The following is a 16,005-nucleotide window of genomic DNA, read 5'->3' on the forward strand; positions in this document are numbered from 1 at the left end:
TTAGGAAAACAGAGAACAGTGGTCGACTAGCATGTAAGCGAATGAATACAGGAGAATTATGCCATTGAGTCATTTCGAATTGCCACACTTCCTGCTTTGTGGCGCTTTGACCATAACCAAATATTGCGATATAGATGTGTTCAGACCCGGACTGTTATCAAACACGTGAAGTTTGGAGCAGATCGGACATCATATGCCTGAGTTACAACAACTTCCTGTTTCATGGCGTTAATCGCATACATTAGCACTTAGCCAAGTGTTGCATGATTTAACGTGTTTCTAGTATGTTTGGTACTTTGTGGCATATTGAAATGTGGTTCTGGGAGGGAATTACAAGGTAAAGCATACCATTTCCTGTTGCCAGCAGGTGGCGCTATGACTAACGGAATATTGGCATATAGATATGTTCAGGCCAGGACTCTTATCACACATGTGAAGTTTGGAGCAGATCAGACATAGTATGCCTGAGTTACAACGGCTTCCTCTTTCATGGCGGAACATCAGACTTTGTCGGTCACCACGGACACGCCCTTCAACGAAAACTCTAGATCTTCGCAATTTAACGTCACAAAGGCCTTTAGATTAGACTGACAAAAAATGACATTGATCTGATTAAATCTCTAGGAGGAGTTAATCACAGTGTAAAACATGTCATTTCCTGTTGCCCCCAGGTGGCGCTATGACTGTAACTGAATATTGTCATATAGATGTCTTCAGGTCAGGACTCTAATAAAACATGTGAAGTTTGGGGCAGATCAGACATTGTATGCCCGGGTTACAACAACTTCCTGTTTCATGGCGAAACATCAATCTTTGCCAGGCCGCCACGGACTCGCCCTTCAGCGAAAACTCTAGATCTGCGCAATTTAACATCGCAAAGGCCTTTAGATTAGACTGACCAAATATGATGTTTGATCTGATTAAAGCTCTAGGAGGAGTTTGTTAAAGTACAACATGTGGAAATGGCAAAAACTGCCAAAATTTTGTAGAGAAAATTCAAAATATCTCACTTCCTGTTGGGTTTACAAAATTTGAACCCAGGGGCTTTTTTGTCTGTATTTGGCTGTTACATCTGTCTGCCAAATTTCATAACTGTACGTGAAACGTAGCACGAAGGGCGCTTAATTGAAATTTTGTAGGTGGCGCTATCGAGCCATTTTGCCACACCTAATTCTGAAACCCATATCAGATGTAAATTTTCACCACTTCTGACGTGTGTGCAAAGTTTCATGAGTTTTTGAGAACGTTTAGGCCCTCAAAAATGCAATTCATTTTGGAGAAGAAAAAAATTTTGGCTGAGCAATTCCAATAGGGTCCTCACACCATCGGTGCTCGGGCCCTAATGATGTGGAAGTTTCAAATTTCAATATTTTATTCAGAATACAACATAGATGACATATCAAATGTTTAATTTTTTAATAAGAAAATGTTTAATAAGAAATGTTTAATAAGAAAATGTATAATTTTAAGGGAAAAATAAGTTGATTTTAAATTTCATGGCATCAACACATCTCAAAAAAGTTGGGACAAGGCCTTGTCCTCTTTAGTCCGGATGACATGGTGTCCCAGTTTTCCAAAAAGAACTTCAAATTTTGATTTGTCTGACCACAGAACAGTTTTCCACTTTGCCATAGTCCATTTTAAATGAGCCTTGGCCCAGAGAAAACACCTGCGCTTCTGGATCATTTTTAGATATGGCTTCTTTTTTGACCTATAGAGTTTTAGCCGGCAACAGCGAATGACACGGTGGATTGTGTTCACCAACAATCTTTTCTGGAAGTATTCCTGAGCCCATGTTGTGATTTCCATTACAATAGCATTCCTGTATGTGATGCAGTGCCGTCTAAGGGCCCGAAGATCACGGGCATCCAGTATGGTTTTCCGGCCTTGACCCTCACGCACAGAGATTGTTCTAGATTCTCTGAATCTTTGGATGATATTATGCACTGTAGATGATGATAATTTCAAACTCTTTGCAATTTTTCTCTGAGAAACTCCTTTCTGATATCGCTCCACAATTTTTCGCCGCAGCATTGGGGGAATTGGTGATCCTCTGCCCATCTTGACTTCTGAGAGACACTGCCACTCTGAGAGGATCTTTTTATACCCAATCATGTTGCCAGTTGACCTAATAAGTTGCAAATTGGTCTTCCAGCTGTTCCTTATATGTACATTTAACTTTTCCGGCCTCTTATTGCTACCTGTCCCAACTTTTTTGGAATGTGTAGCTCTCATGAAATCCAAAATGAGCCAATATTTGGCATGACATTTCAAAATGTCTCACTTTCAACATTTGATATATTATCTATATTCTATTGTGAATAAAATTTAAGTTTATGAGATTTGTAAGTTATTGCATTCCTTTTTTATTCACAATTTGTACAGTGTCCCAACTTTTTTTGTAATCGGGTTTGTATATAACCAAATAAATCAATATTGAATTGAATTCATTTGTAATCAAATAGCAAGCTCGTGAATCAAAATTGAATCGTGAAATTTGTGTCAATACCCAGCCTTAGTTTTTACCTCACCAATTATTAATGGGTCTTTATACATGAAAATATAGAGCAGCCTTTATATTATATGTAGGGGGTCTCTTGCAAAGAGATCATCATATTTGAGGGTCCCTTGCTTCAGAAAGTTTGAAAACATCTGGTATAATATATTTTGTTGTTAGTGACTAAACGACACAAAAACTGTGGTTGGTCATTTTACATGTCCATCACTTGGCTTCAGCGGTGAGATCCAGACTTTATGCTAGTTGACAAAATTTTGGCAACACAGGCTGACCAGGCTGAATGTACCCTGTGTAAGAATTAGGAATCACAGATATGAGGAAGAATTGCATACTGTACTTCTGAAGTCAAAATTCAACACACCTATAAAAGTAACTGAGATGACAAGTTGTGATGACTGAGCATTTCCTGTTTTAATTTTGACTAGCTTGTGGCTTCTGGTTGTGGTTACCAAAATTTACCATTAAGAACAAGTGAAACTACTAATATTAGAAGTGTTAGGTATCTGTAAAGAGAAGTAAAGTCATTGTGCTTTATTTACTGTGATGTGCCACATTGACTTCAGAGTTAAAAGAAACATGACAGTGGTGTGTATGGTTTTCAGGTAACAGTGTACGGTGACGGTACAGGGGTTCCTCTCTCTCTGAGAGACTGGGCGTTAGTGGACTATGACTATGTGAAGAAGGAGGGAGAGAACTACAGCACCCCTCACTGCATTGCAGAGACTATCCAGCCTCTCACCCAGAAAATCAAAGAGTGAGTAAAACGTTCTATTAATGTTTGTATATCTGTCAATCATCACTTTGACTGTAGTCTCATTAGAAAGAGCCTCTGTGTGTATGTAAAATCGCTATAACCTGTTTAAAATGTTAGAGATAATTTTTAGCAAGTAAAAAACACTTGACACAAACTGTTGCCTACGTGGAGTTTTAACACACACATTCTATCCAATCAGAGATGTGCAGAGTTCCTCAGGGGCTTACATTTAAAAAGGGGCCATCTGTCACTATAATTCCTACATATATATAATATATAAGCAACCAATCACAGATCATTTTGTTGTGCAAATTTACTGCAACAAACTTCACATACTTTTGAAAATCCAGTGTGTAGTTGATCCTAAGTGTTCATTGTCACAGTTGTAAACAACATGGCTTTCCTCTTCTATGAGGGGGATTGGCTTCACGACAGCTTTTGTTTTCAGTACGTGACTTCTGAAAATCCTGTAGAATCAGATGACGACTTCAAAACTCCCGAAGTGTTCCTCATTTTGTGTGCCTTATGCCAGAGATGGTCTTATTATTGGGAGATAGGAGGGTCTGTGGCTCTAATATTGGAGAAAACGTAATGGCTAACCAATCACATTACAGCCTTGATTTCACCGAATTTTGTTCAGAGTTGTGCAACTGTTGTTCTGTTTGTGGATACCACAGAAATGAATGAAGTGCCATAAACTGAATCCTACCTGTTGCACAATTTCTGTATCTTCTCTTATAAAACAGCATTTCTTTTGGTTCAAAGTCTGAAAATAGATAATTCCACAACAAATGTTTTAAGAGCAAACATGTTGAAGATTAGTCGAGAGGCTATCGATTCATTAAATGATCAAACGTTTTCCCACAAAAGCAGTTTATTCAGTGTAGTGAAGCCTCTCCTTCATTGACATCCATTCAACAAAAATGGCCTCTGGTCTCCTTCCCAGGGTATTTTTTGCTAACCTTGCAGGCTTGCCTTAAAGCGTTCAGCCAGCGGTCTGTGGGTGTGACGTCTGAGGTTGAGACTAACAGCCTACATTTCACGTAATAGGTCTTTAGATGGCACTTGGCCTTAAATTGACCAACTGTGATAGTTTCATAACCATAAATCATAAATGCAGTACTATTAATGCATCATCTGGTGAACTGCTATGATCTCAACATGTCATTAATTTCAATTTCTTCCTCTCCCCAGACTCAGAGAACATGGAGCCACAGCACTGGGACCTGCTGCCCTCGTCTCTGTTGCCATGGCATCCCAGTTCACAGGGTCAAAGGTCTGTATTCATAATTACATGCTCTGACAACTATAACTGCTTTGTTATGATAAATATGTAATGATAAAACTACTATTCATTGAGTTAGGCCATGGTCCTAATTAATGGTCTAAAAAGGACTTTATTTGGACTGCAAATGTAGATCATTTATCACTTATTCTGTTACACAAATATATATATAAGGATGCACGATACCATTTTTTTAAGGACCGAGTACAAGTACGATACTTTTTTTCTAGTACTCTCCGATACCGATACCTATATATCAGTGGCGTGCAGTGGTGTTCTGAAATGAGGAGGCACATTTTTTAATTATTTATGAATCAATGTAAATTCTTGTGCATTACTCTTAGCATTGACACATCTTCCTTGTTAAATGAACATTACTTTACATTACATCAAAAAAGAAAAAAGAAACTGAATACAATTCTATTTTGTAATTTTACATTAACAATGTATTGTAATAAATGTTCTATTTATCAAAACCAAGTCAATCTCATCAAGTTAGTGTTTTAAGCATTTCTTCATTCATTCCAAAGGCAATAATATTTTTTTTTTGTGTATTGATGTTTTTCTTTTTAATAGTCAACTTAGGCTATTTTGGATCATCAGTCATGCTCCGTAAACACCCTCTGTCACAGACACAAAGATGTATTTTTAATTTCATGATGCACTAGATGATTGCACTAAAAAAGACCCACAGTCATCATGCTTTCAGTCCATTTCAAGTTTGATTTTGACGTGACATAAAGCGGTGATATCTAACTGGGTGGTTTGCGTACTTTTCAGTTAGTCTTCCGATTGACACCAATATTTGTTCAGTCAAACTGACGCGCAGAATGCGCACGTCAACAAGAGAAGGGATTTATCGCACAAACCAATCATATCCAATCATAGCGCGATGGAGACATTGCCTCCACTCACGTGACTTTCCCCCATTCATTCTCAATTGCCCCCCACAAAACCCACCGCACACCGGGGTTCTGATGATTTTCTATCGTTTCCTATGAGAGCAAAGGGAGGCATGACTCCATAGACTGTAAAGCTTGTCTACTGCTGAAACTTTACCTGCGGGTGTCACTGTTGGGCAGGGTTCCTTTAGAAATACGCGCTCTTTTTAATGTCATAATTTGTAATATTTGTGTTGTTTTATATGTAATATGGATTATTTTCTCATCATATTTTTTTTGAGGAGGCACTGCCTCCCTTGCCTCCTCGGAGGAAACTCATTTCTCTCTCTCTCTTTTAGCTTTTGTTTTTTTTTTGTTTTTGTTTTTGTTTTGTTTTGTTTTTTTTGGTGATGTTGCAGTTTTCCAAGCACACAGTGAGACTAATGAATGTAGGACAGCCTCTTTATTATTACTGTAATGAAAAAAGTAATAATTTTATGTGCTTCTCACAAACTTAAAGAACAAAAATTTCACAGTGTCCAATAACCTTCAAAGGGCATAATTACTAATATATATATATATATAATTGTTGTTATATAAAAAGACATTTACAAACAAATTACAAACAATACAACAAATACCATAGAGATACAAATTAAATATAAACTTTTTCAGATACATTAGGTTTATTTACCATGTATACATTTATTAAACATATTTTGTTGTTTTATTAACATTATTTGGCAAATAGGCTATGGTCCCTTTAAGACCGAATCCATGGATACTGGCACATATCCTGTCACCCAAATGTTTACGTCCACTTAAGCCATAACCGACTGTATTTACGTGAGATACTCCACACAATGGACATTTTGACAACTATTTGTGTATTTGACCATTCAGGCGCGAGGAGAACCAATCGCACACTGTCTGAGAGAACTGGGATTGCGCGCAAGAAAGAAAGAGAGAGAGCACGTGCGAGAAAGAGAGAGAGAGAGAGAGAAAGAAAGAAAGAGAGAGCGCGCTTCTGGTCTGTGTCATTCATACAGTAAAACCAGTCATGTTATAAACTATTATTATAGTTAAACATTTTGTTTTCTATTTTAAAATGCTGTTTTTTGTTTTAATATATTTTTAAAATGTAATGGACAAAGCTGAACTTCAATCAATTAACTATTAAACATTTCTGTTAATTGAAATAAAGCTGAATATATATATATTTATATATATATAATATGTTAATTAGAAAATTATATATTTCTAATATTAGTTATTAACAAGAATTAGAAATATTGCCTTGGCAATAAACTCAAATAAGTTTATGTTGAATCACTAAAATTTTTAACTGGAAATAAATAAAAACTAAATAAAACTAAAATTGAAAATGAAATAATTTAAACATAAATAGCAATATTTACAACAAAAAAAATGACAAAAGCAAATAATGATATGACTAAAACTTAAATTAAAAATAACATGAAAACTATAAATGTAAAAATAAAAGCAAACTCAAAATATTAATAAAACTAAAGTAAAAGTTAACACTGCATCTGAAATCGAATACTTCCCTACTATATAGTATGTGACAAACAGTACGGCAAAAGAGTTTTATGTCCGAATACATAGTGTTCAAAAAACAGTAGGCTAAAAGTCCCCGAATGACCTACTACTTCCGGCGGGATTTTGAAGTGTGCATTCGCTGGACATTTTACTATCCCATGAGGCACAGGAAAGATTTATGAATGGCAGTGAAGCGACGCAACTGATGCTGGTAGGTCACGTGACTGTAACAAAATGGCGGATGTAGTACGTCGGAATTTCATTCATACAACCCACATTTATGGTATATAGAGCGTACTTTTTTTTCATGTTGTGAAGTAAATTCAAATTCAAGCGCAGTAGCTACGCAGATTTGGACGCAGCATAACACAACACTACTCCAGTCTTGCAGTGTCACATATATTTTATAATATGTTATATTTTAATACACACTTTTTCATTTCTTTTTTTCAGGTTATAATTTGCACAGATGGGCAGGCCAACATAGGCCTGGGCCAATTAGATCAAGAGTATTCCCATTGCTCCGCCCCCTCACCTTATTTCTACAACCAGTTAGCCCATTATGCTGCTGAAAAGGGGTGAGCGTCCGCGAAGCACAAATCTCTTAGTGTTAAATGTTAGTTTTAACATATAATGACTGTAGACAAAAATACACAATGAAATGGATGAAAAGTTATTGTGTTTATTAAGTCATGCCTTTCCATTGTTGTGGACATTTACAGTGTGATAGTGTCCGTGATGACCTTTGAAGGAGAGGACTGTCGTTTGGCAGAGGTTGGGAGGTTGGCTGACCACACAGGAGGCAGAGTGAGTTACTGCTACTGTTCATCTGCAGTCCACCGTCCGTCACTCTGTTGAGAAGCCTGGGTCATGTTGAAGGTATCAGGTTAGATGGTAAAGACAACTGATTGTGAGCAACATTTAGAGAACCCTAGAGGTACACAAGGATTTTAGCAACAATTAATTTCCCCTAAAGTGGTCATCTTTCACTAAATTAGTTACATTTCACATTCTTGTTGCTCAGTGTAAACTATGCGAGAAGTAATCACATTGTCAGTATGACTCCTTTTCTCTACAGTTTCTGCTAACAGCACTAAATTTGTTACTTTTTGAACTTTGACTATAAACCCCTCTGTAGATGCTTAACCTGTTTTTAATAGGTTTAAGCAACATGTAGTTTGAAGCCTATTTCAGAGAAACTGATACTTATCACCAACGACACCCACACATGCAAGGGAGAACGATTTTGCGTTCAGTATTTCCCCTTCAACTCTATTTAAATGTGAAAATACATTTTGTGCTTTGAAACAATGATAACAGGAAACTGGGGCTGGATTTACAAAAAACTTCTTACGAAAGAAGTAAAGAAAGAAGTAAAGTTCTTAAAATAAATTCTAAGTTCATAAGAATGTTCCCAAGTGCAATTGTTGACAAATTAAGAAATTCTCAAATTATTTTCTTAAGAACATCTTAATTTCTCTCCTTAGTTCACCCAAAAATGAAAATTCTGTCATTAATTACTCACCCTCATGTCATTTCAAAACCCGTAAGACTTTTGGACGTTCATCTTTGGAATGCAAATTAAGATATTTTTGATAAAATCCGAGAGCTTTCTGACCTCAAAGACTGCAAAGTTATTACCACATTCAAGGTCCAGAAAGGTAGTAAAGACACCGTTAAAATAGTCCATGTGACAACAGTGATCCAACTGTAATTTTATGAAGTGACAAGAAAATTGTTTGTGCGCATAAAAGAACAAAACAAAAATAACGACTTTATTCAATAATTTCTTCTCTTCCGTGTCAGTCTCAGATGCTTTTTATGTTGTAAACACAGTGCAGCGCTTCCGGGTTCTATGTCAGAACGTCAGCTCATTATACATGCATGCGTTGTGCTGCTAACGTGAATGGCATTGGAGACCGACATGGAAGAGAAGAAATTGTTTAAAAGTCATTAATTTTGTTTTGTTTTTGTGAACAAAATGTATTCTCATTGCTTCATAACATTAAGGTTTGAACCACTGTAGTCACATGGACTATTTTATCTTTACTACCTTTCTGGGCCTCGGCAGTGGTAATTGCGTTTTTCTTTGCGGCTTCCTATGGTGGATCAAAAAGCTCTCGGATATCATCAAAAATATCTGAATTTGTGCTCCGAAGGTGAACAAAGGTCTTACAGGTTTAGAACGACATGAGGCTGAGTAATTAATGACAGAATTTTCTTATTTGGGTGAACTGAAAAAAAAGAACATTCCTAAGAAAAGAAAATTTTGTATTCCCAAAAACGTATCTTTTTTCTTACAAAATAAAGTTACAAAATAAGAAGAAAATGACAGTTAAGAAGAATTTTATTCTTAAGAATGTTATGTGAATCTGGCCCCTGGTGTGCACGTTTGCAAAATTGTAGTCACTTTAGACATCCATCTCTATATATATATATATATATATATAAGGTTGCACCTGTTTAGTTTGTACTTGGTTTGAATAATATAGATTACTGTTCAAAAGTTTATACGTTTTTTAATACTTTTATTCAGCAAGGATGCATTGAGCAAAAGTGACAGCGAAGAACTTTCTATTCATCAGAGAATCCAATGTGAAAAAAATGTTTCCACAAAAAAATATAGTATGTGACATATAGTATGTTTCCTCTTTTTCTTTTTAACATTGATAATATTACATTAAAAATTTATTCAAGCAGAAACATTTTTTTTTTGTAATTGCAATGATATTTTTGAACGGTAGTGTATCTCTTTCAATATATGCAATATTACATACAAAACAATTAAAGATCAGTCAGAAAAACGACATTATGTTTTGTTATTTATTCCCAGATAAATATTGTAAATATTGGTACAGTTGCCACAGAGATTCAGAGCGCTATAGCTGACAATGTCCTAGCAACTAGCGTCATGGCAACGCTGCTGGCACCGGATGGCATGTAAGTATCTGTTAGTAACCTTCAAATATTCACAAACACACATATGCACTACACAGTCACATAAAAACATGCACACACCCATATATGTTGTACCTCTGTCTCTATTTTTCTTCTTCTTCTTTGATTGACGCAGGTACTTCCCCTATGAGGAGGATAATCATCGGTTAGTAAGAGAGATTGGCAACGTAACAGACGGTGTTGAGATCACCTTCCAGTTTGCAGTCAGACCGGAAAAAGTTGAAAGTAAGCAAAAATATACAGTGCCATCAAAAGAAAGCATTTGTGACACATTAGAGAAAAAGGAAAATTTTACTCTTTACTCGTCCTCATGTTGTTTACTGGTTGTTGTTTACTCATCCTCTGTTTACTGGTATTTTTAGCAGAATTTTCTCTGTGTTTTAGTTTTCCAGCAACGGGACCGGGTCCCTTTTCAGCTGCAGCTGAGTTTCAGGACTCGGGAATTGCAGAAAGTGATGAGAGTCATCACTCAACAGAAACGGGTCACCACCAGCAGGTAAATCACTCAAAATATTACACAATAACAGCAAACACTGTCCAGATCCACAGCCCTTGATATACTCAACATAAACTATATGGTGATTTATGGTTAATTGTTTCACATGCAAAATATCTGCAAAAAATGTCACTGTGGACAAACAAAGACTTTTGCTCATACAATAAAATACAATAAAAACAGTAATATTGTGAAATATTCTTCTATTATAATATATTTTGAAACATAGTTTTTAAAATATAATGTTGAAAACTGCTTAATATTTCTGTGAAAATGATATGCTGCCATTCAAAGGTTTGGGTTAAGTAAGATTTTAAATCCAGCAACGATTGAAACACCAAAAGTGACAAAGTAATTTATAATTTTACAAAATATTTATATTTCAAATAAATGCTGTTCTTTTGAACTTTCTATTCATCAAAGAATATAAAAACGTATCAGTTTCCACAAAAATATGAAGCAACAAAACTGTTTTTACATTGATAATAATAAGAACCATTATTAATAATTTAGCACCAGTGATAATTGATAATAACTGCAGTAGCAAATCAGCATATTAGAATGATTTCTGAAGGATCATGTGACACTGAAGACTGGATTAATGATGCTGAAAATTTAGCTTTGCATCACAGGAATAAATTACATTTTGAAATATATTACAATAGAAAGATGTAAAAATATTAGTATTTTGAATTGTAATAATATTTCACAATATTATTACTGTATTTTTCTATCAGATTAATGCAGCCTTGGTGAGCATAAGAAAATCTTATTATTAACAGAAATAAGTCTTATTTTTCCAATTTCTGAGTATATAGTAGTGTATACATCTCAACCTCCCTTTCTTCATCTTTGTCTCTTTTTCTGTCTGTGTAGTTGGGTGTGGGCGGGCAGTTTAAATATGTCTGTGTTGGGCGTTCACTGCGCCCAGCTGTGTGCCAGGCTGACTATGGAGGGCCGAGTACAAGAGGCACAGAGACAACTCAGAGCTCAGCAGGACCTTCTCAGAGACATTAGGTACAGCAAACCTCTCTAGACAGCTCTCTGGTGCATCATATGTGTGTGAATTCATGTCCATCTCTCTCTATATATATGTCTCACAGTCAACAGAAGCCAAGCCCCAAAGAAGAAAGTATCTATGGGAATTGGATCAGTACCATGAGTATGATCTGTGAAGACATCAACACTGCCAACCAGGTCTGAATACACCCTCAATCATACTGCCACACAAATATTTTTATTATCTCATCACTTTTTGAAAATTTGGTTGCAATAGCTTACACACAGCATAGGGAGGCTTTATTTGATACTTTGAACTAAACTTACATACAAACAAAAAAGTCAGTAATAAAATAAGAACAAATAAACAAACTGCAAATGATAGCAAAAATAAATACAATAGAATAAAGAGACAAATAAGCAGCAATTTTTCAGGTGGCTTTAACAGTAGTATTCAGGTAATAAATGCTACAGAAATTAAGGTAATCAAATGTAAAATAACACTGAATTGTCTTCATTATACATTATATCTATATTAATGCTTAAAATACAGTTATAAGGGTTATTCAGTCAAGAGCACTGAGTAATTTTCTCTGTCTTTTGTTCTTTGATTAACATGACAGACAGCAGCAGGAATATTAGGATGCTGTCACTTTAAGAGCTTATGCATAGATCCAATATACTGTTACACAACATGCGTTTCCAAAACTGACTGTGTTTACCTGAATACTCACAAAGATGAACATTTTGACATAATTTTGTATGTATTTGGCCATTCAAGCGCAGTAAGCCACATAATTTGGTACTCGTGAGCTATTTGAGAGGCAGCTTTATGTGTGCGCCACTTAAATAGATCAGTGGTACACATGCTTTTGGTATGAGGGCGAAACCTGCGTGAATGAGCAAAAATATGCGCAATACCCGCAACCCCACACCAAAATTCAGACCCTGTAACACCAGTTCAACCTGAGCGAATGAGACGGTATGTCAATTCCACTGTTGGAGAGAAGACACAGTGAGAACGTGCAGCTGGTATCAGTGTATCGTTCCTGCAGAAAATGAGTTTTGGAACTCAAATATCGATGGTTTTGAAAACGCTAAGATACATACATACATACATACATACACATATATATATATATATATATATGCTGTACATTGCGACAAATATGTAAATAATCTGTGTAAATTTTTTTTTTTTTAAAAACGCTCTGTGCACTGAATACATTTACCACAGTATCACACAAGTATCAGTTTTGCATATGTGTGAGACAGCCGCTGCTTTGTGCGAAGTGAGTGTTTGTTTTGTGCTTGTTTGTGTGTGAAGTTAATCTAGGGCTTCACGATTAAGCAAAAAAGCAAAATCCCAAAGTTTTAATTAAATGAGTATATGCGCAGCATGTTTCCCGTTGAAACGGATTGTGATCAGTTCACAGTGAATGCTGCTCCATCTCTGCAAGCACTTTACTTTGTGCATTTGAAAAAGCAACAACACGTACCAAATTTCTTTCCAAACTTATGAGAAGTGTTTACAAACAAAAGAGAACATTTAATGACATATCACTTCATAACGTCAGTCGAGTGTTTGAAATCACTTCCTTTTGTTAGCTGACGTGGCTTCGTATCATAGAATGAGGCAGAAATTATATTTTACAGTAGGCCTATAGAGAATGCATAACAAAAATTAAGAAATTACCATCACAGATTTTTATTATAATAATCTAACATTTTATTAATGAAATTTTAGACATTTCTAATGATAATTACAGGAAAATGAAGTGGTATTTTCAAGTGCTCAGCCAAAACGGATGGATGATGTCTGGATGTGATTTAGTGATTGGGCTGTATTAACAAAACTCACTTAAGTCTGCCAATTTTGGCAAATAAAGCAAATGTTTGTATGAAATCATTTCTTGTTAAAGGGTTAGTTCACACAAAAATGAAATTTCTTTGATTAAGTACTCACCGTCATGTAATTCCAAACCATTAAGACCTTTGTTTATCTTCGGAACACAAATTAATACTGAGCTGGTGTTCGGACATAAACACGGAAGCGCTGCACTTCTTTCACTACGTCAACTGCGTGCGAGTCTGACAGGATAGAGAACAAATTGTGAATCTAATGTGTGGTTCAGAAACCTTTTGGATTTCATCAAAATATCCTAATTTGTGTTCCGAAGATAAATGAAAGTCTTACCGGTTTGGAACAACATGAGGGTGAGTAATTAATGACAGAAATTTCATTTTTGGGTGAACTTGTGTGCCCTGTGTGGAACATTTACTGTTCAAAAGTTTGTGGTCACTAAGATTTTTTTTTAATATTTTTTTGAAAGAAGACTCACGCTGACTCAGACTGCATTATTTAGTATTTAGTCATTGTTTACTTAAAGGCAGCATACCACAGCCAAAGCACATACTCATGTAGATATGTGTCAGTGATAGCACAGAACATCATGTTTTAAACTTAGCTCAGTCACAAAAGGGCCCAAACAACTTTAGCATTATGAATGAATCATTGTGACTAAATGATAAAGTCTTTGAGTTAAAACATGACACTTTTACTCTAAACAGAACACAACAGAAACTGAAACTCAACCAGCATGCCGAACATCTTCCACTGCAGTGAGTACAATATCTCTCACACTATATTACATTGTACATTGTGATTCGAAATCTAATTTAAAGCTGGATGCAAGTAGAAACTGTTATACATAAAATGAATAAGAAATCATGCTTAGATAGCATGATTAATTGTGATACACATACGCAAACTGTCACTGAGTAGAATTGTTTTCCTCTCCAGAGCATCTCAGACGCGGCGGCTAATGTGGTGTACCAAATGAAGAGGGCGAGGAGCGTGAATGGAAAGGGACAGAGAGTTGCCATACTGGAAAACTGAGCTCAGATGTCACCAAAACTCGTGAGCAGTCATTTTAAGTATGAATCCAGTGATGTAGACTGCTGTATCAATCACAAACTATGGAGAATTATTATTATCGCTTTGAAAATATGCAATATATAATGTATACAAACTATAGCCGATAACCTGATAACTACTTTTGTGGTGAGCTTCTTTCTATGCCATCACTGCTGTTTGGCAACACCTGCCAGTATTTATCTTTGGCTGATCTGTGGATTTCAGATGTTTTTGTGTTAACAATTAGAGTGCAATTATGTCAGATTACAAACTATGATACTAGGGACTGTACTAATAAATATAATGCAATGAAATAAAACATTTTATAGAAATCAAACACTGATTCCTCTTATTCTTTCTACATACTGCCAGTGTTAAAAGGATAACAGCATAAAAGGTTTTAAATTGTTTTTCACTTAATATTTATTTTATTTCAAGTAACAAAATCTTTAATGGTTTTAGTTTGTTTTATTTTTTAGTTAGCTATAATAACCCTGCTTACAGCACCTTAAAAAACCTTTATATTATTTTATTATATATTTAGTTGTAAAAGATAAACACAGGTAACAGTATATCAACAAGATGAGAGAAAAGATGAGAACTGGTTGGAACCAAACTTAGTGATGTACGTGAGAAAGCTGCCCTGATCATTTGCACTCTTTGTGTTCTTTTCTTATCTCTCTCTCTTTTTTTTCCCTCTCTAATGTTTATGGCAGATGTAGAGTAGCATTTGACTTTTGAAATACCATTCTTGAAATGAGGCGATTCTATCTCTCTCGGCAGACGGTATGTACCAAGAAACATCGTGTCACCATCTGGATCTCCCTTCCAAAAACAGCTGCTGATTTAACACTATGTCAGGTTTTTCCACAATGAAGTTTTGTTTTGCACATCTGACCTCTGGTTCACTCTGCTAACTGACCACATAAGACCTTAAGTTGACTGTATTCAGTCATGATCTGGCCCAAATCTCTGCAGAAATCACAAGTTGCACAGCATTGGCTCCTTGTGATTTTATTTTTGTTTATTTTTATTTTATCTATTTTTTTTTACTTTATTTACACAGTAAAATACTGTTTTTCATTGAAACAGTAATATACAGTTTCAATGGAAAATGGTATTTTACTGTGCAAATTTTTTTACAGCTAATTTTAGAGTGTAGTTCATCACATTAAGTATGTTTTAAGTATGTTGAAACCGATTGCCTTAAACCATTTCAGTTTTAAAACCAATAAGTCTGAGTACTGTAAACTCGTATACGTTAAATTCACTAATATTTTAGTGTTGGTTTAGTCAATCATTAGAGCAAACTTAAATTAAAGATTTTAAGTTTAGTTCACTCATTCAGTTTGAATTCAAGTAACAAATCTAAGTCTTAACAATTATATAGCTACTTAAATGGTTTGAGAAAACCAGTTGCCTTAAATGGTTTAAGTTCCATTTAACTTTAGTCTTAAAATGACATAAGACTAAGCAAAAACTAACATTGGTGCAAAGCAACAATGACAGAACAGGAAATACACTATAGAAATGTAATTTCTTTAAAAACATTGTTTTAAAAAAAAAAATAGAAACCATGGAATAAGTTCACATTTCTTTTAAATACATTGTGGTCAGCCAAAAACGAAAGCTACTAG

General features: G+C 35.3%; 1 protein-coding gene across 1 annotated transcript; it reads left to right on the forward strand.

The window, feature by feature from the left end:
* The first annotated feature begins 7,788 nt into the window (after positions 1-7,788).
* si:dkey-9k7.3 (uncharacterized) lies at positions 7,789-14,858 on the forward strand. The gene is made up of 9 exons (XM_067401707.1): positions 7,789-7,884; positions 9,832-9,938; positions 10,072-10,181; positions 10,341-10,452; positions 11,190-11,204; positions 11,329-11,469; positions 11,556-11,649; positions 14,023-14,073; positions 14,255-14,858. Exons 2-9 carry the CDS (start codon positions 9,910-9,912, stop codon positions 14,348-14,350), a joined length of 648 nt encoding a protein of 215 aa, XP_067257808.1. The 5' UTR covers positions 7,789-7,884; positions 9,832-9,909; the 3' UTR covers positions 14,351-14,858.
* Positions 14,859-16,005: the final 1,147 nt, after the last annotated feature.

Source organism: Chanodichthys erythropterus, chromosome 11 (assembly GCF_024489055.1).
Source record: "Chanodichthys erythropterus isolate Z2021 chromosome 11, ASM2448905v1, whole genome shotgun sequence".
Taxonomy (NCBI): domain Eukaryota; kingdom Metazoa; phylum Chordata; class Actinopteri; order Cypriniformes; family Xenocyprididae; genus Chanodichthys; species Chanodichthys erythropterus.